We start from the raw sequence: 21,450 nt of genomic DNA, 5'->3' as shown, positions 1-21,450 counted from the left end.
CCCTTGGCACAGCCACCTGACCTCATGACACTCGCTGTGACAGTGGCTGGAGGGTCCCAGTGCTGGGCACTGACCCTGAGAAAGGAAGGCTGAGCATGTTTCTGCATTTGAGAAGGGAACTCCTGAGTTGACAATGAACCCTTGGCCTAATCTGGGTTCTTTTCTTTTGGCATATAAGGCGGTATTTAAAACTCCACAAAAAGTTGAATGCAGAGTGACCACAAGAGCCAGCAATTCACTCCTGGGTGTGGACCCAAGAGGAACGAAGATGTGTGTCTGCTCCAAAGCTCCAATCTGGGTTACGACAGCCTAGAGTTGAGAATGGATCAGTTCCACATCACAGCGGCCCCTCCCGCCTCTCACAGGGCCCCCATCTGAACTCTGTGGACCCCTGGCTCTGAGGGTGAGTGGCCATAGGCAGGGACGCTCATGTGTGAGGGTCTGCTTTCTCCTAATCTGTGGGGTAGAGAGACTGGTGTCCAGGGTCACCCTGTCATTGTTCCTTGACTTCTCTTGGGGACCCCCACATGTTCATGTCTAAACACACAAGCTGCACCTAACAAGCACATCAAAGATTAACCTTTCCTCTGATGTCAACCTATCCCCAGTGCACCATTTCTAGGGAGTGGGAAGGGCCAATCCACAGGAATTATTCTTCTTCTGACATCAGATTCTTTTCCATGCTAAGCATCTTTCCTTGTGGACAGTACTTAGAGATTCAAGAATCAAGATCCCTAAAGAGAAGGTGGTCTATATACACAATGAAGGTTAACACAGATATAAAGAAAGAAATTATGCCATTTGAAAGAAGATGGATGGAACTGGAAGTCACCATAAGCCAACTTGGAATGACAATATCATGTTTTCTCTCATATGTGGAACTTAGGGAAGATAGACAGATATAAACAGATATAGATATGTAGATGGATAGATATGCTATGAAAGTAGAAAGAGAACTATTTTCATTTTTAATTTTTTTAAGAGAGACTGAGCAAGAGAGAATTGACATGCCAGGGCCTCAGCCACTGAAATTAAATGCCAGATGCTTGCACCACCTAGTGGGCATGTGTGACCTTGCACTTGCCTTGCCTTTGTGCATCTGGCTTACGTAGGATCTGGAGAGTTGAACATGGGTCCTAAGGCTTTGCAGGCGAGCGCCCTAATGGCTAAGCCATCTCTCCAGTCCAAAAGAGGACTACTTGAGGAGAGGAAGGGGACAGTGGAGGGAGAGACAAGAGAGGGTGATGGGGTGAATATGGTTAAGGTGCATGATATACTTGGACAAAACTGTCATTATGAAACCCATTGCTTTTTATACAATGAATATATACTAATGAAGAATCAAGATCCCTCTGAAGGCCATGCCTTCCCTCTCCCAAGAACCATCCTCCCTGCTGGACTCATGGGCTTCCCCACATGGAGAATGATGCCTGTGGCGGTCTGAGTGAGAAAGGCACGCCCATGGCCTCCTGTGTTCATAACTAGGCCTCAGCTTCCGTCTCCAGCAATCTGGGAGGCAGAGCCTTGCCCAGCTGGCCCATGCTTACTGGCTGCTTCCTGCCACGCTTCCTCCGCCATGATGAAACCTCCCCTCGAGACCCAAGACCTGAAATAAACCCCTTCCTCCCATAAGTTGCTTCTGGTTGTGGTTGGGTTTTGGACCCAGTAACAAGAAGAGAACTGCGACACCACCTCACTTTAGAGGCACCGCATCTTCAACGCAGATTAAAACACAGTGGTCAACAAATGCCATGCCCAGTTCCTCATACCCCATCCTTCCTGGGAGTTCAGATGGACTCATTTGGATGACTAGCGACAAGCGGGTCAAGCACGGCACCAGGTTTCCATGGCGCGAGTAAGGAGCAGGGAGGAGAGAAATGAAGTCCTTGCCGGAGGGGAGAATGGACCTTATTTTATCTTGAATCCACAAGTCATTTGGCAATAAGTATACTTTTTTGGATAAGTATATTTTAAGAGAGAAGCTCATAAAATAATCAATTGACCATGGCCGTCTCTCAAAGTGTCTTTCATTCAATGCATGACATATATTCGGGGGATGGCTTCATTGTACCACAAGGCTAAGTAGTCATGACACCATGAAGACAATCCATTGCTGTCTGTGACATATGTGGAAACTGAGGCTAAGACCACAAGAACCAAGTACACAGCAGATCCTCGGGGGTTGTTTGGCAGTGTTCCACCAACTTGATAGGGTTAGTACAGAGGGGGTGGGGCCGTGGAATGAGCATCTGGCTTAATAATCTTTGCAGCATTTTCTGTATCTTAAAAAATTATTTATTTATTTGCAAGCAGAGATAGAGAGAGAGGCTTCTAGCCACTGCAAATGAACTCCAGACACATGCGCCACCTTGTTCATGTGGCTTATGTGGATCCTGGGGAAGTGAACCTGGGTCCTTTGGCTTCGCAGGCAAGTATTTTAATTGCTAAGCCATCTCTCCAGCCCCATTTTCTGCATCTTTATACCACTGTGTATGTGTGTGTGAGAGAGAGAGAGAGAGAGAGAGGGAGAGACTTGCTGTTAACAGGCATGCACAGAGAACTTCCCATCTTTAAAGGACAACCAGCCTTAGAACGAGACGCGCCTCCTCCGGGTTACCTGCCAGCCCCGCGCCGGCCACACTCATCACACTCATGGCTGCCTAGACTCGGGTTGTCTGCGCTAGCAGAGGAAAGCAGAAACATGGAGACCTGAGTTCCCAACACCCAGATGTCAGCTTCATTGTTCTTTCTGACATGCGTTGGGAGGAAGGGGAAGGCTGCTTTTCTAATGGCTTTGTAACATCATGCCACTTAAAGCAGGCATGCAGATACACAAGGGGGCACATACGTCTGGAGTTTGTTTGTAGTGGCTAGAGGCCCTAGTGCACCCATTCTCTCTATCTGCCTCTCCCTATCAAATAAATAAATAAACTACCATATATATATATATATATATATATATATATATATATATATATATATATATATTTTAAAGGAGGCATGGTGACTTGTTGCTGTAACCACGGAATTCAGGAGGCTGAGGAATAAAGACTGTTTCAAGTTTGAGGTCAACCTGGGCCATACAGTAAGAACCAGGCCAGCTAGGCTTATGTTAGCAATATCCTGTCTCAAAAATAAATAAATACATAAAATGGAGCACTTGGGAGGCTGAGGATGGAAGATGCCATGAGTTTGAGGCCAGCATGTGCTACTGAATAAAAGTCTCAAAAAGAAGAGTGATGTATTACATCAGTCCTGGGGGGAAAAAAAAATCAAGAAGTCAAGTCAGGAAAGACTGCCGAGTACACAGAAGTCAGACGAGGAGTAAACACTTTCTCAGGGCAGTCTCAGGGGTACAGTCATGTTCTCCAGCACATGTCCACCTGTCTACCCGTGCAACACCGAGGTTCTCGGGCACCCGGCGCCATGGAGGAAGCAGCCCACAGCAAATGGCTCTAAAGCTGTCCACGCTCCTTGGCATTTCTGGGGACTCCCCAGGTTTCTGAGGAAGGACCCCATCGCCCTAGTGCCAATATGAGGACACGGAGGACAAGGTCGTTGAGGGGTGCCTCTTGTCTCCTGGGAGGGTCACTCTAAGAAAAGCTGTGGTGGGGAGCTGGCTGGGGTCAGGAGGGAGCCAAACATAGCCACTATTTGTGTTTGTAAAATGACAGTTCTGAGCTGGAGGGATGACTTAGTGGTTAAGGTACTTTCCTGCAAAAGCCAAAGGATCCAGGTTCGATTCCCCTCGTTAGCCAGATGCAGAAGGGGGCACATGCATCTGGAGTTCGTTTGCAGTGGCTGGAGGCCCTGGCGCACCCATTCTCTCCCTCCCTCCCTCTTTCTCTGTCAAATAAGTAAATAAATTAAATATTTTAAAAATGATACTTCTGGGGCTGGAGAGATGGCTTAGCAGTTAAGGTGCTTGCTTGCGAAGCCTAAGGACTCATGTCCAACTCTCCATGTCCCACATGAGCCAGATGCACAAGGTGACTCAAGTGCGCAAGGTCGCACATGCGCATAAGGTGATGCACGCATCTGGAGTTGGATCGCAGTGGCTGAAAGCCCTAGTGTGCCAATTCTCCCTATCTCTGTCCTTGGGCTGCCAATTCATTCTCACTCTCAAAAAAACAAAAACAAGCAAACAAACAAACAAACAAAAAAGGACACTTCTGGGCTGGAGGAATGGCTTAGCGATTAACGTGTTTTCTGCAAAGTCAAAGGGCTCAGGCTCAATTCTGTAGGATCCACGTTAGCCAGATGCACAAGGAGGCGCACTTGTCTGGAGTTCGTTTGCAGTGCCTGGAGGCCCGGCGTGCCCATTCTCCCCTTCTATGTCAAATAAATAATAAAATATTTTTTAAAAGACACTTCTGCTGGGAGCTCTGAAAGACCATCGTAAGAAGGAGGAAGGGAGGGAAAGGAGAGTGTGGTAGAGGCAGGTCAGAGACACCTGCGTTTGGGAATGAGCCCTGGAGATGGGTGCCAAGGGGAGTTTTATTTGTTTGTTTATTTGTTTTCAAGGTAGGGTCTCACTCTGGTCCAGAAAGACCTGGAATTCACTATGTACTCTCAGGCTGGCCTCAAACTCATGGTGATACTCCTATCTCTGCCTCCCAAGTGCTGGGATTAAAGGTGTGTGCCACCGTACCCAGCCCGAGAGAGAATGGGCATGTCCGGGTCTCCTGCCACTGCACAGAAACTCTACACATGTGCCACGTTGCGTGTCTGCTTCATGCCAATACTAGGGAAATGGCCCCGGCCTTCAGGCTTTGCAGGCAAGTTGCTTTACCTGCTGGGCCATCCTCCTCACCCGGAGGCTCTTCTTTGCCCCATTTACTTTCCTTCTCAGTAACTGATCACTTCACACTTCCTCTCTTTATGTAGAGTCATACCAAAGCTCCGTTGTTATTCTTGGACACAAGGAGTAAATCTTTTTTGTAATGAACTGAAGCAGGCATGAAATATTGGGATCAAAATAGCAGGAATATAAGGCTAGAGAGATGGCTTACTGGTTAAGAAGACTGCTTATGAAGCCTAAGGACCTGGGTTTAATACCCCAGAACCCACGTAAGCCAGATGCTCATGTGTCTGGAGTTTGTTTGCAGCAGCTAGAGGCCCTGGCATGCCCCTTCTCTCTTGTTCTCTCCCTCTCTCTTTCATATATATATATATATATATATATATATATATATATATATATACACACACACATACATACATATACATATATATATGTATATACATATACACATATATATGTGTATAGATATGTATGTATAAATATATATATATGTATATATATATAATTTTTTAAAATAGCAGGAATGTGCTCACTTCGGCTGCACATATACTACAATTGGAACGATACAGAGATTAGCATGGCCCCTGTGCAAGGATGGCACGCAAATTTGTGAAGCGTTCCATTATCTTTGTGGGCCATGGCTGATGTCCACCCTCTGCTCATGCCATCATTTTCCCTGCCATTACGGAGCTTCTCCCTTGAGCCTGTAAACCAATATAAACCTCTTCCCCCTCTGAAAAAAACATGGCAGGAATATAAATGTGCTATTTTACATGACCAGAGCATGTTAATCAACTCATGCATTGATCAATTAGAAACCAATGAATGACAGATAGATGTACAGCTGACACAGATGCATATATATATGGAAGCCACACTGCTCATAGAGCAAGGAGTCTCGCTTGCCATCTGAGGTTCTTTTTCCTTATGCTTACCTCACCAAGTGACCTATGATGCCAATGCACCACATGGTGGCGCTGTCTGCCAGCCACTTTCTACTTTGAAATTCCACTCTAGGCTGGCAAGGAAAATAGGCGAAGAAGGAAGGGCTGCCCACGCTCTGGAATCCCAGACGTGGCAGTTTGGCAGGAAGGGCTTGTTGACCTACAGAAAACTTAAAGCAGGATTTTCGACTGAGATGCGTGGAGGGCTGGGAGGCGCTGCTCTCTAGGAAGTGGTACTGGGTGGATGAAGGTGGAGGTCAGTTCCTGTCCAGGTGCCTGCCTGGCTGACCTCAAGCTGGCTCTCCACTGCTCAGTCCAGAGACCACTTTCAGTCAGGCCCAAGTCAGAGACCAGGAGGAAGGTCAAAATCAGCAAACTGGAAGAAGGAAAGGTCTCCCCAGGATGCCCCAGAAGGGAAGGAGACGTGGGCCAGCTCACGAGGGTGTAGGAGGGCCAGACCAGGAGGGCAGAGGTGGTCTAGTCTAGGTAGATGTGGGGTCGTTTGCGGCATGGACACATGGCGGCAGGCAGCCTTGGGGTGATGCAAAGTGACCCATAACCCACAAGTGATAGCTTAGCTGAGACCTCTCCCACAAGTCGACTCGTTAGCTTCTCTAGTTCCCTTCCACTTGCAAGCATGTCTTCAAGAATCAACTGGAGCAAAAGTAGGTCAACTACTTAGACAAGACACACACACGTAACATGTGCACCCATATAGGCATCCTCTTCCACTGACTTAACTTGTGCAGAAGTGCTTTTACCCGCTGAGCCACCCCACCCCTGGTCCCGTCACTCCATCTGCATCTACACACACGGCTGCTCAGTTAATAAGTGGCTGCTGTCTTAAGTGATTGCCCGTGTACCACCGTGTGTGTTTTATAAGCCAGGAAAATGATTTGTCTGCTTTATGATCTTTACACTCTGGTGGCATTGCAGACATAACCAGTGAAGTTGATCTTAATGCCTCTGTGCAATTTAATGAGCTCTACTAGCTCCAAATGCTAATCCACCACGCATCCTTCGCTGGGTGTCTGCGCGGTCAGTGGCTGGGGCACAAGGCGGAAATGCGCACAGCCAAACCTCGGAGATGCGCTCTGCGGGCTGTCCACGGCCCACAGCGAAGCTGCCGCTGCTGTCCTCGGCTCCACACAGCCAGCTCCAGGACACCTGTCCCCTGCTGCAAGCACCTTTGGCTAGAGTGTGCACATGAACAAGGTAGGAAGCAGGATGGCGGAGCTCCAGTCGCTTGCTCTACCTGCTGGTCTGAATGATGCTCTCCATGACGTGAGGGCTGAGGGCGCAGCCTCTGGGGGGGGGGGGTGGCATTTAGGAAAGGAAACCTGAATTGCCATCAAACTCCCCAGGGACATAGGGTCTGAAGAAATTCTTTGTGGTTGAAGAAATAAACAAAAACACCATGGGATGGTGCCAGAAAAAAAAAAAAACAACAGAAAAAGCTGTTTTGCTTGGACCATAGGCTACCATGACTGGCTAAGTCTTGGTAACTCAGGGGACACTAATTTCCTTCCTTCCTTCCTTCCTTCCTTCCTTCCTTCCTTCCTTCCTTCCTTCCTTCCTTCCTTCTTTCCTTCCTTCTTCCTTTCCTTCCTTCCTCCCTTCCTTCCTCTCTTCTCTCCCTTCCTCCTTTCCTGCCTTAACAGAGTATTGCTGTGTAATCCTGACTGGCCTGGTACTTGCTATGTATTCAAGGATGGCCCTGAACTCGTGGCAATCCCCCTGCCTCAGCCTCCCGAGTCTACACTACCACGCACCACACCCGCTGGGACACAGATGCAGCAAAGCCAAGCATTGGGAAAGGCAAGGCGCGGTCATGTGTCTTGACACCAGGTGGCAGCAGCCACACACCAATTTGGGGCCAGGTGCCTGTCCTTCTGGGTCAGAGACAGTGCCTTATTGTAATGCTCATGTCCTGCTGCTGCGAGACAGACCCTGGAACCTCCTCTGAGAAGACTGCAAACAGGACACAGGAAGGAGGTCGTGTAAAAGGCAGCTGGCCTCCCAGTGCTGAACTTGGGCTGGAGATGTGGAGTGAGTTTACTAGGACGGTGTGACGGCTTATAGAGATTGTCGATTGACAGGATCTAGAATCGCCCATGAGGCATTACATAGATTAGGTCAGCCTCTGTGCAGGTCTGGGAGGGATCGTCTTGATTAGGTTAACTGAGGTGGGAAGTCACACCTTAATGGTGGGTAGACCATCCCACCGGCTGGGGTCCTGGACTGCATGAAATAGAGAAAGAAAACAGAGAAGTCAATCTTCATCCCTCTGCTTTCTCGCTCGGGAGGAACTTGGCCCACTGCCTTGCCACCATGCATTGCCCGCCGCAGTGGACTATAACCTCAGACTAAAAGCCAAAATGTTCCCTTCCTTCTTTGAATTAGGTTGGGTCAGGTGCAGTGGTTTAGGTGTGAAAAGTCCCTCAGACACATGCTTGAAAGCTTCACCCCCAACTGGTGGCTCTATTTGGGGGAATCTGTGGAACCTCCAGGAGGTGGAGCTGTGCTGGAGGAGGTGTGGCCCTGGGGGACGTTACAGCCCCGTCCGCCTCCTCCTGCCGCCTCCTGCCCACGTGAAGATGTGAGGGCGAGAGGCTCTTGCCATGCTTTCCCCACTATGAGGAAACTTTCCTGTGAAACTATAAATTGAAATTATCCCCTTCTGGAAGCTGCTTCCGGTTGGGTATTTCCTCCTGAGAAAGCACCAGGTGTTATGTTCCAGCAACAAGAAAATAACTAATTCAGAATGGGTCTGTGGATGCTCTATATAGGATTAAGTAGAAAATATTTTTAGCTTTGTAGACAGAGAGAAAAGAAATAACAGCCTCCCATCTTCAGATTTCTGTGACAACTACTCAGCTAGGCCAACACAGCACACATAAAGTAAGAGGCCTGTGCCGCAATGAAACTGCACTTTGGAAACAGATGTTGGGGCAAAACTGGACCATGGCCCATTGCAGAGCCCTCCATTCAGTGAGCAGGAACCTCTAACTGGTTCACTTAGCTGCCCATGTGTCCATGGAAAGATGCTTCTTGACTAATATTGAACCCACTGTGAGTCAAAAATACAGTTAAAGAAATGCATTTGAAATACCACCTAGCCTACCAGATATCCCAGCTTAACAACGGCCAGTTGCGTAGACCGTGGCTAATTGGGAGTTATGACTGGACCTTGAGAAAGGATGGGATCACTAATGGCTAGTCCAGGAAAAGATCAAGATTCACACTGCAGGGGCTGGCCGACAGCTCAGTGATTAAAGGCGCTTGCTTTCAAAGCCTACTGGCCTGGGTTCGATTCCCCAGCCACCCACATAAAGCCATATGAATGTTCCTTTGTTTGTTTTTTGAGTTTTTCGAGGTAGGGTCTTGCTCTCGCCCAGGCTGACCTGGAATTCACTATGTAGTCTCAGGGTGGCCTCGAACTCATGGCGATCCTCCTACCTCTGCCTTCCAAGTGATGGGATTAAAGATGTGTGCCACCACGCCCGGCTATGGATGTTCCTTCGTAACAGCAAGACACAGTGGCATACACACTTGTGTGCCTGCACACACACACACGCACACACAATTTAAAACAACTCATATTACAGTCTCTCTGGAATACTCTTATGCCCTATGAAGCCAAAACTCACGGGTCGAGCCACAGTAATACACCTCACTCTTATCAGCCCTTACACCCTGCTCAGCCCCTCCCACAGTGTCATGTGCCTCACCTTGGCTCCCTGTCCCCTGAATTTGAAATGTCCCCTCCACATTGTAACAAAATCTGAGGCCTGTGCTGAAGACACCTCCTTGGCTGGGAGGCCGTGCTCGGCCGAAGCTCATGCTGAGGCCCGGGAACATTTGGTTCAACTGCTGCGTTCTTCCCGCTGCTCCATCGACCGCTTGCCGCCTCCCCCGAGTCATTCCAGGGATGAGCAGTGTGCTTGTTCAACAGCCGGCCTCAGTCGAATCCTTCCTGCCTCCCTCCGGTAAGCCTCAGGGAATTGCATGTCAGTGGCATCTGCCCATCAGCCCCTTGGATGAAATTCGCTGCAGCCCACCCGCTCTGCACGACGAGCCCCTGAGACTGTGAGCAGCTTGCCCCGTTCCACTGGGTTTCTTAGCTCGCCTGCTTTCTGTCGCTCCTTTGAGGCTTGGGCTGTGCTGCCTTGTGCTGCTTCTCGTTTTAAAGGCCCGCTCAGGAGTTATTTTTGGCCAGCCTTTCTGTTTTGTTCCTCAGTCATCTCACACTGAGGTCTGACAAGGTGGTCGGAATGATTCTGATCCGGGGCATTTATCATTGGGGAAAATATATACATGTGCTTTATAAGAGTGTGTTTTCCTTTTGAATTTTTTTAAATTAAAAAAAAATTTATTTGAGACAGAGAGAAAGAGAGAGAGAGAATGGGTGCACTAGGGCCTCTAGCCACTGCAAACAAACTCCAGATGCATGCACCACCTTGTGCATCTGGCTTACATGGGACCTGAAGAATTAAGCCTGGGTCCTTAGGCTTCGTAGGCAAGCACCTTAACCGCTGTGGGATGTTTGATTCAGGTGACCCCCATAAACTAATGTGTTCTGAGTGCTAGGTCCTCAGCTAATGGCAATGTGGGAATTGGAGTTTCCTGGAGGCGGACTTATGAGTATTATAGCCAGCTTCCTCCTTCTAGTGTTTCTCCTGCTGCTGTTGGCCAGGAGGTGATGTCCACCCTCTGCTCGTGACACCATTTTCCCCTGCCATCATGGAGCTTCCCCTTGAGTCTGTAAGCCAAAATAAACCTTTCTTCCCCACAAGCTACTCTTGGTTGGGTGTTTTCTGCCAGCAATGCGAACCTGACTGTGACAATAAAGTTGGTACCAACAGTAGGGTCATTGCTGCTAGACACCTGATTCTGTGGCTTAGGCCTTTGGGAATTGTTTTGCAGGAGGAATGTGGAAGGATTTGAAACCTTGTCCTAAGAGATCCCTTGCAGTGCTGTAAATACAGCTTGATGGACTATTCTGGTTAGAACAAAGAACTGTGAGGTTTGGCTTATGAGGGTGAGAAAGAGCTTTGCTTGGACTGGGCTAGAAGCAGTTTGTGTGAGAGGCTTGCTGTTATGCCTGTGCCCTGAGAATCTGTGCAGGGTTCCATTGTGTAGAAATGGACTGGTGTGAGCAGAGAGATATGACACAGAATAAATAAAATCTTTGGGCCAAAGTTGCCTGTTCAGCTGCAATTGTTTGAGAGATTACAACCACTGAGATTTGAACCAGCTGACCCGTATTGGGACAACAGGAAGAATGCAGACTCTTTGGAAGGGGTCTGAATGCTAAGAGTGTTCTATTTTCCAAAGTCAGCTTTATTTCCCCCTGGATTAACAAGTTGGCAGCCCACCTGGTATTCTGGAGTACAACAAATGCACAAAGAAGGGTCCTTGAATTTGCAACACAGTTTTGTATTTTGGAAATGGCCATGGGCAGTATGAAGCAGGCTTGCTGGATTACCTGCATGGAGACCCAATGGAGCCATGAGGATGAACCATGGGTTGCTGTGGAGACCAAGTGGAGATGCCAGGAATGTTGCATGGCTGCCAAGGAGAGCTGCCGACACCTGATGAAGTTTCCTGGGATTGTGAGTAGCCTAGCTGGAGGGGCAGAATTAGAACTCGAGACTTGTCACCAGTTAGAATTATAAGACTAGAGACTTGTCACTGACTAAAGTTGTTGGACGTGGAACAACAGAGTTTGATGTTTCCCTTGTTTAAATCTTGTATTAGTTGAATATTTCTTTGTTCTGCCCAATGCTACCTTTTGCAGTGTGGATGTTCATTCTGTGCCATTATGGGTTTTTTGGTTTACTTTTGGTATTATGGCTCAGTTAAAAGATTTTGAGCTATGGGGATGTTTTAACATCATTGGGAGTGATAAAAACTATGGGGAATTTTAAAGTTGGATGAATGCATTACATTTTAAATCATGTATGGTTATCAGTTTATGGGGGCCAGGGGAAGAATGCGGTGGCTTGATTCAGGTGTCCCCCATAACTGTAGGCGTTCTGACTGCTAGGTCCCCAGCTGATGGCAATTGGGGAACTGGAGTCTTCTGGAGGCGGTGTATTGTTGGGGGCAGTAAATACAGAGTGGCACCCAGACCAGGCTGGTCAACTCTTCTTGTCTTATTGGTGTTATAGCCAGCTTCCTCTTGCCAGTGTTTGGCACACTCTCCTGTTGCTGTTGTCCATCTGATGTTGGCCAGGAGGTGATGTCCACCCTCTGTTCATGTCATCATTTCCCCCTGTATCGTGGAGCTTCCCCTCAAGTCTGTAAGCCAAAATAAACCTTTGCTCCCACAAGCTGCTCTTGGTCAGCAGTTTTCTGCCAGCAATGCAGACCTGACTGCAACAACCACTAAGCCATCTCTGCAGCCCTTGAATTTTTCAATTTCACAATTGAATTCCATATGCATACATATACAATATACATAGATACACATATGTGTACATTTATGTATATGGCTTGCATGTGCCACAGCATCTGTGTGGAATTCAGAGGACAACCTTAGGGCGTTTCTCTCTCCTTCCACTTTCTTGGAGATAGACTATCTCTCACTGCCAATGCTGAGTGGGAACTTCCAGATTCTTCTGGCTCCATCCCCCATTGCCTTAGGCACAGGGATGACAAACCCATGTACCGCTTTGCATCTGGCTCCATGTGGGTGTGCTGAGGATGGAACTCCAGAGTGGACGCTTGCAAGCAAGCACCTTTCATCAGCTGAGCCATCTCCCCAGTCTCTAAAACAGCATGCTTTCTAATTGCTGGGGTGGAAGTCGAGATGTGCTCCCTCTATGGTCACGTCCTCTCTACGTTCTGTTCTCCTTTAATCCATGATAGTAGGAGCATCAAGGAAGGGTGTTACATTCTCCACACGACTGTGGTTTTGGTTTTTTTTTTTGTGTGTGTGTGTGTGTGTGTTTTCATGCCTCCTTGAACTTCTGACCTGGTTTCCTGACTTTGAGCTCAGCCTGCTTGTTGCGTAAACACTCAGGACCATGGTGTCATCCTGAGGACTGCTTGCCTTTCCACAAATAAAGTGTTGTCTTATTCCTCATTTGGCTTCCTGCCTTAAAGTACACTTTGCTACTAAAATTGTAAAAGTACCTGCTGTGTTTTTACTGCCATTTGCCTGGTATCTTTTCGTGCCCTCCTACTGTGCTGCAGAGCTCTCCTTTCTGGATCCCACACTCCGCTGGCACAGCGCTCCAGCGGGAGGAGACAGCTGGAGGCCAGACCCCTGGGTGGTCCGGTGCCGCACAGGCCCACGGCGCGGCTGAGTGGGGCCTGCCCGCGGGCACTGCCTCCTTCTCACTCGCCATCACTCCCTAGCACCTCTCTTCTCGTAAAAACCCATCCACACTCTGAGCTGAAGACACGAAGAGCTGACAAACCTGGTCTGGGTGCCACTCTGTATTTACTGCTCCAGAGTAATGGGCACCCAGAAGGGCGAGGAGATGTGAACTCCACGTGGCTGAGGGCTAGGAGTCTGCTCTCCCTCCCCGCCCTGCATCCATGCTGCACTGTTCCTCGCTGCTTGGAGTCGTGGCTGCCGTGGTAGTGCATCTCCAACCCCCCTGCCCCACGCCGTCACCGTGGGCGCATGGGTGGCCTCCAGCCCCTCTGCCCCACGCCGTCACCATGGGCGCATGGGTGGCCTCCAGCCCCTCTGCCCCACGCCGTCACAGTGGGCACACGGGTGGCCTGAAGGGCTCCCCAGTGAGGCCGAGGGTCTGAGGTAGTGGGGAACTCCTAGGCCAACTGCCCCATCCCAGACCCAGCTGGAGGGTCCTGTGGCGGGGGTGGGGTGTAGGTGAACTCAGAGAGAATCTGTTGGGTCTGGGGAAGGGAGGGAGATGCAGGATTAGACATGTTTTTATTTCATTTTCTTCAGAAATATTTCCAAATGCCAGCAGGAAGAGCGGGTGGCAACAAGAGAGAGGGCTATTGGAGTCGGCACTGAGATGTCACGGGGAGTGTGGGGCGGGATGCCATCAGACTCAGCCTGGCCTGAGTGTAGTGCTGGGGCATGGCTGTCACTCGTGGCACAGATTTATGGAGAGCATGTGGCTCCCTTGGTTCTGGCAGATCCTGGCCTTTGAAGGAGTCTAAGGTCAGCCCCTGGGGCTCTTAGTCCCTGGGACTATGAGCCACCACTGGCCTTGTTTGTGGTGGCACTGCTTGGTTCTAAAGGCCTCCCCTGCCCTTCGCCATCTCACGGGATTCTCACAACAGCCATCATTACTCAGCTCGATGCTCAAGGTAAGAAGAAATACTCCAGGAGTCCAGAGGCTTAATCACAAACAAAAGATGCTGTCGGGGACACTTTACATTCAAACCGCCTTAGGTAGGCTGTGGAATGGGTTGGGATTGCACATTCTGAAGGCAGTGCAATTAGCTAGGTACCCTTGAGCCGTCTGATTTCAATTAGGGTTTGATTTCTTGTGAATCCAGGTGCCTTGGGTCACATGTGTGTGTGTGTGTGTATGTGTGTCTGTGTACGTGTGCATGTGTGTGTGTGTACGTGTGCATGTGTGTGTGTGTAAGGTCCCCTTACTGCTCGCCATCCTCAGTCATCTCCTCCTGACTGCTACCGCTCCTTACTCCCCTCGTCCTCAGGAAGCGGCGGAGCCTGTGGCCCCATCCTGCGGCCGTCTGGCGTGGTGCCTGCAGCAGTCACACTTTTTCACACTTTAGGGGTGTGGGAGGACCACCCCGAGCGCCCCTCTGGGAGGGCTAAAGGCCCCCATGTGAGCCCATGACTCTAACCTGACTCAAGTCCTGTTTGACTCAGGGAAACAGACAAGAGGATGCGTTTATAAGACCTAAGGGTCTCGATAAGGCGGTTTGTCCTCGATGGCTGCGTGCAAGGTGGTGACAGGAAAACCGGGAGGAGGGGCATGATCTTCAAGACAGACCGTGGTGACGGGAAGTTCAAATTCGGAACTGCTGTGTGTACGTTCTGTAAAACATTTACGCAGGGACATCTGGGAGGCCACCAGCCCCATAGAAACAAGTTCAGCGGGGAAGTACGGGCTGGGGAGAGCCGCGAACATCACGTTTCATCACGGCTTCCCCAGAGCACGGCAGGAGCAGAACAGTGTCACACCGCCACGGCAGAGCCAGGAGGTAGCAAGAACCAGCAAGGCCCTTTTCCAGTGACCCTCTTCCTCCAGCAAGGCTTCACCTCCTGAAGCTTCCACAGCCTTCCCAAACAGCACCCCCACCTGGGGATTAAGTGTTCACACACATGAGCTTATGGAAGACGCTTTACACACAAGTCCACCACACATGGGGGTGGGCAGAGTCGCCTAGGAAATGCTCGTGAACTGAGGTTGCTCCAGGGACAGATCGCTGAGGGCACTGGCGTAACCAAAAGGGGGTCAGAGGACAAGAAAGAGGCTAAAGAGCAGGTCAAGAACCAGTTTTCTGGCGAGGTCGGTGACAAGAGAAAAGGAGGGAGCCACTTAAGAGCATCTGTCACTGCCTGTGTTATGACCTTCCTCTCTAGTCTTTGTTTTTTTTTTTTGAGATTTGTTGGGCTACCTTTAGCCCCTTGATAGCCATTTATATATTTATTTATTTATTTTTCAAGGTACAGTCTCACTCTAGTTCAGGCTGACCTGGAATTCACTATGTAGTCTCAGGGTGGCCTTGAACTCTCAGCGATCCTCCCGCCTCTGCCTCCCGAGGAGTGCTGGGATTAAAGAGTGTGCCACCACGCCCGGCCTTTGTCTCTAGTCTTTATATGTTTCATGGTCTTAGAGCCCAGCTTGAGATCGCATCTGGGACTTGTTTCCAAAATGGTTATGCAGTAAATAGCACCTTCAAAACCGTTGGCGCCCACGGGCTTGTCTGACTGAGTACCGTGCCCCCGCATGAGCTTCCCCTGACCTTGTCACTCTTGTCACCTGGGGCTGGGGGTACTCCGCAGCTGCAGGCCAGCAGCTCCCCCAGGGAACAAGGGGAGCCAGGGAGTCACGGGGCACGGGGACTAGCCTGGTCACCAGGCACTGGCTTACCTGGCACTCTCGAAGGTTGCAGATGCTGTCTTTTCTACAGCCCCAAATCCAACTCCAACAGCAAGACCCTCTGCAATAGACACAAGAAAGCAGGAGGGGTTAAGTGATCAATTTCAAGTGAGGAATGTCAATCACTAGCCTCTGTCAGGCAAGATGGCTTTAGGCTGCAAGTGACAGAAGATCAATGTGACAGGAGCATAAAATAGGGTCAGAAGTCCAGGCTAGAGCTGGAGAGATGGCTCAGCAGTTAAGGTGCATGCCTGCGAAGCCCTAGGATCTAGGTTCGATCTCCAGGTCCCACATTAGCCAGATGCACATCATGACACATGCATCTGGATTTCGTTTGTAGTGGCTGGAGGCCCTGGCATGTTCCTTCTCTCTCTCTCTCTCTTTCTGTCCTTCTGCATCTAGTAAATAAATAAGTAAAACAATTTAAAAAAAAAGAAGGACACAGAAAACACAGATGTGATGGCTAGCATCCTATGAGTTTTCTGTCAATCCATTAAAAAAAAAGTCCAGGCTATGGGATATCTCATCATAGACGAGGGAAGAGCCCATGGGGGAGTCCACAGTTCCTACAAGAAGTCCTTGAAGGTGATAATAGCTGTAAGGGGGAAGTCATGTCCTTTCAAGGGCTGGTCACTGAAGGGCTGCCCACTCTACAGTAACCTCCCACTCATGATTATGCGAGTGACCCAAACTTAAATCTGCAGGCCAAAGAAAAAGAGTAATAAGGCACAGAAGTAGATGGGGATGTGCCTGGAAGTAAGAAGGTTTTAGTGGGGGCATAAAGGGAAGAGAGGGGATCAAAGCATACTGTATGCATGTCTGAACCTGTAAAATAAATAACTAATAACAGGCCAGGCCACCATTTCCTTGCATGGCTGGGGACTTTGGGCCACTGGACCTGGGTATCAAAAGCTGGGGAGGAACTGTGGCCTTTCCTGACCTCCAGACATGCATATCTGCTCTCTCTGAAAAACAAAGATTGCTCTTTTAAACCATAAACAACATCTGGTTGGCTCTTTTCTTAATGGTTTCCTCTCATTTTAATGTAAATGACAGTGCAGCCCAGAGCAATGGGACATAAGTTAATTAGCAAAATAGCCCCTGAGAAAGGTTGAGCATGTTGCCCCAGCATTTTTGACAAACACACAGAGCTGCTTCAAGGGGACAAAGAACCTGTGCAAAGTGACTCAGACATGGAGGCGAGGAGCCTGACCTTGAGCTTCTATCTCTACTCTGCCTCTTTCTCAGAATGCCCTTTTTCAAAAAAAAATATTTATTTATATTTTGAGAGAGAGAGAATGGGTGCACCAGTGCTTCCAGCCACTGCAAACAAACTCCAGACGCGTGTGCCCCCTTGTGCATCTGGGTAATGGGGTAACGTGGGTCCTGCGGAATCGAGCCTGGGTCCTTTGGCTTTGCAGGCAAGTGCCTTAACCACATCCCTCCAGCTCCGGAATGCCCTTTGACATCCAGCTTGCTGACTTGGGTTTGTGGCGGTTGCTTGGGTTGGACGTGGCCCTGTGGGCAGTGAGTGTGGGTCACCTGTCCCCCTGTAGAGGAACAAGGCAAAGTGAATGCTGCGCCCCTCTGCTGGGCACCCAAGTCAGGCCAGCAGCATGAGGCCTGTTCCCAAAGGAGCATTCCGTGGTGGCTTGCAAACTGGCCGCACCTTCATTTCTGTTCTCTTGCAGATCCAAGGCAGGGAGCCACAGGCATTGGGTCCAAAGCACAGGCTGGGCTGGGAAGCGGCCAAATCAGGCTCCCCACAACCCACACCCACACCGGAGTAAGCAAGGTAAGGAAGTAAGAAGGGGAGAGGTGACATCCTGCAGCTAAACGAATGAGACGCGGAGACAAGTTACACACGTGCAGTGAGCATCAATTAGAGAACCAACAGATGGCTGAAGAAACCACCGATGGGAAGGGAGACAGTTAAAATGCCAACCGCGGCCCGAACGCAGGTGTTCCACCGAAAGTGCAAATGAAGAAAGTAATTAAGACAAGAAGCCACTGTGCCTGGAATATCATTAGTACCTAGTTGCCCCTTTCCACAGTGCCTGCTTAGTTCAGGTGCAAAAGAGAGACTGCAAACTCGTGGTCTTGGACTGGCAAGGCCGGTTGGGTGCAGGGGAGGCCGTATCTAGGACAAGCTGAGCGGAAAGGCTGAAGCCACATCGCTCACTCCAGTGTCCCCCCCCAGGGGCCAGGACAGAGCCACCTGCCTCTGGCCACGGTTCTATTCCTCCTGCGTCTCTGTCTCTGCCAGCCTCTCATCAGCCAGACTTCCACCAGGGAAATGAAAAATGTGGGGCTTTTTTTCTTGAGACAGACCAGGACTCTGAGCTTTCCTTGTCTTTGACTTCAGGTCCTTGCAGAAATGAGAAGAAGGGGCTGGAGAGATGGCTTAGTGGTTAAGATACTTGCCTGCAAAGCCTAAGGACCCAGGTTCGATTCCCCAGAACCTACATAAGCCAGATGCCCAAGGTAGTACATGTGTCTGGAGTTAGTTTGCAACAGCGAGAGGTCTTGGTGTGCACCCATTCTCTGTCTCTCCCTCTCAAATAAGTTTTTAAAAATGGAAAAGAATTTAAAAAAAAGAAATGAGAGGGGTGACATGGTTTTGCTGACTTGGTGACCATATTAAATGGAACCTGCCTGATAGACTCAGGCTAAGCTTCTCACTATTTGAGCAGCCATGGGGAATGTTCCAGAAATTCCCTAGAAGTGGGTAGGGCTTGGCCAAAATTCACTAGGATTCATAGCCTGGAATATGGTAGGTAAGTGTCACTTAGGTGACAGGAGCAGCAAGCTAGGCAATGGGCAGAGCCACGTGGGGTGACACAGGCACTCCCTGGCTTGTGTTCGCCATCCGCGTCAGCCCACAACCTGGCAGCGCCTTCTGGGGAGACCATCTGGCCGAAGGTGTGCTATAACCCTGCCAGGCCCCAGATGTCGAGGAGGAAGTGAAACCAGGAAGGCGACACTGGTCACATTACACAGTGACTCAACAGAAACTTGGTAGGACCTGCCAGGCATGCCAAGGAAGCCCATGGAGCCTGGGAAGGGCGTCTCAGAGCTGTTTTCTTGCGCAAACGGTTTGATCAGCTTTCTAAATGCGGATCGCCAGCCCTGCTGTTCAGAGTGGGCAAGGTTAAGTGCTGGGAGAGAATGAAGACTTGAATTCCAGGAACGCTGAATTTAAGCCAAAATCTCACTAATAAAGTTATGTTTCAAAGTTTATTCAGAGAGGTTGGTAACTGGAAATACGCTAATATGGCTCACTTATAAATAAATAAGCGTTTCCCAAGCTCGGGTACTTTTTGGCATATTCTGTTGTCTCAAGCTGGCTCCCAGGGGCGCAGTGATAGGGCCCGAAAACATGCCCTCCAGTCCCCAAAGCCCACTGGGGTCAAAGCCAACTGCAGCAGAGCCGGGGGAGGCAGTTTTCCCTCTTGCGTACGATTGAGAACAGACGACCGACCGCCTCATCTTGAAACAACAGGAAGGAGATGGTTCAACAACAGATCTGGAGTCAGTTTCAATTTGTTTTGACTTACAGCATGCAGACAAAGACCCAATTGGACCGCTGTGTCCCCACGGGGGAGGAGTGTCTTTGCTGGCACACGAAACAGTGAGTTCTCCACCCACCCACCCAGCCTTGCTCCAAGCCCAGACTCTTGCCTCTGGCTAAACTGCCTCAGTGTGACGCACTGATGCCCACACTTAGCTTTAGCCTGGATCCACAACAAACACTGATGGCCCAGGGACAGATGAGGTGTGACAGGAGAGCCAATCAGGGCCTACGGTCTGCTCCCTAAGTCTGTCTTCCCCTTTGGTAATTTGACAGTCAAGGAAGGGACCGATCTAATCCCATGAGTTCTGACTCGGGAGCAATACCTACTTGGCTGGAGTTGGGTGTTTTTTCCAGTGAGGATTACTATGAAAGCTTGAGTTCTTTGGAAGAGAGTAGGATACCACTTTTGCTCCCTACCATTCTGTTTCACCCAGGAATTTGTGGTAAAGAGGTTTTCAATTGATCTTGCCACATGACCTGCCCAGGGCACCTCCTCTGCCCACATCCGCAGCCACAGCCTTCAAGGGATCTGGGATCTGGAAATGTTTATAGTGTGTAGCTGGACAGGGTTATGTCCCAGGGAATCTTGTAAGTTAGAAACAAATTACTTTGGGGGTTCGCTTGAGAGGCATTGATGGGAACTGAGAAGCTCTGCAAATGGGAGGGGTGTGATGTCAATGGCATGAGGGCAGATGTCAAAGTGAGTAGTGAGATCAGAACAGAATTACTTCGCCCAAGATAACCATAGCCATAGGGTCTCAGGCAGTGGGGGAGGTGGTTCTCTTGTCCCCCTGAGAAGCTGGGGCTTTGGACTGAGGTCTGGCTAGGTGCCATGCTCATCCATTAGTGGAGGGAGCCTCAGCCCACGCCTGCACACAAAAAGGCAGGCAGCCCCGAGCTACTAGAACCAGGCTCTCTCCAGATGAGCCATTCCAGCAGGGAGAGGGAGAGGCCTGGCCAAAAGCCACCCTCATGACACGACTCCAAGTCCCTCTCTAAGATTCCCACAGGAGGCCACAGCGGAGATTCAGGCAGGGGTCCCTCCTGACAAGAAATACCCGTAGCTAAGTGTGGGTACACACAGCACAGACTGAAAGACCAGCTTCTAGTCTGCTCCTGGAAAAGTGAGCATGAGGTGTTTTCCTCTGCTGGAAGATTGGGGTTTAAGGCATAAGCATATAAATTGGGGGTCACATTGGAAACAGTCCTGCCAGGGCATCTTACAGCTCTGAGGTGGTGGAGGGCGTCTGATCTCCGTCATTCCTCCAGTTTTCATGAGCAATGCAGGGTGGTCCCGGTTGGGTAAAACCCAGGCACCCAAGGGCCAAGCCTTTCAATCCCGTGTACAGTGGGAACTGGCCTTGCTGAAACCCACTCGCTGACTCTCAGATACGCTGGAAGAGCAGAGACCTTTTGCAGGTGGGCCGGGGCTGATTTATGTTTTTGTAATTCCTATGATCTTGGCCTTAAGAAAATGAGATGACAGAATTTGTCCCTAACCTCCTTGGAGGACTTTTGAATACAATTAGAGTCTGGTGGTTCTTTCAGGGTGATGAATAACCTAAGATACTGGTTCATTTATCACTCCCTGTACTTATAACCTTCTCCAAAGCATTCTGAAAACAGCCTGGAAAATAGTTGGAAGCTCAAAGCACTGTTTGATGAGGCAATCGCAGGGTGGGCAGGACCTCCACATTGGGCACATTGGGGCAGGGGTATTTTTTTTTTTCCTTATAACTAGCAATATATTACCAGGAGGTTAATATGTGGAGGGGGACAACGACCTTCTTCATGTATGAGGTGTAGGAGGTGCTGGTGCTGGATGCCCGTCCCTCCTCAGGGTTGTCTCACGTGACCACGCCCATATTGTCAACACCACAGCGAAGTGCGAGGATTTCACATAAGGCTTAAGAAGGACCTGATGGGGCACAAAAGGACGGAGATGGTTTCTGATGTGCTGGATTGAACATGACAGGGCACCTAATGGGAAGCTGTCTGGGGGGCTCTCGACACCCAGTGAAAGTGGAAACGAGGGGCTGAAACTCAGGGACTCATCATATCCCT

The 21,450-nt window shown here is 49.6% G+C and overlaps 1 protein-coding gene and 1 non-coding gene across 3 annotated transcripts in view; one reads left to right on the top strand and one right to left on the bottom strand.

Annotated features, from left to right (window-relative positions):
* The window catches only part of Slc39a11 (solute carrier family 39 member 11), a 408,615-nt gene that overhangs the window by 63,770 nt on the left and 323,395 nt on the right, over nucleotides 1-21,450 (bottom strand). For both annotated transcript variants that reach the window (XM_045159412.1, XM_004655147.2), the window contains exon 7: nucleotides 15,804-15,873. In XM_045159412.1, coding sequence (XP_045015347.1) covers nucleotides 15,804-15,873 — 70 coding nt within the window. The remainder of the gene's footprint in view (nucleotides 1-15,803; nucleotides 15,874-21,450) is intronic.
* On the top strand, nucleotides 5,330-5,433 carry LOC123463760. Its single transcript, XR_006639145.1, has one exon. It is a non-coding gene; the product is annotated as a U6 spliceosomal RNA (small nuclear RNA).

Source organism: Jaculus jaculus, chromosome 9, assembly GCF_020740685.1.
Source record: "Jaculus jaculus isolate mJacJac1 chromosome 9, mJacJac1.mat.Y.cur, whole genome shotgun sequence".
Taxonomy (NCBI): Eukaryota; Metazoa; Chordata; class Mammalia; order Rodentia; family Dipodidae; genus Jaculus; species Jaculus jaculus.
This window is presented reverse-complemented; position numbering and strand designations above follow the sequence as displayed.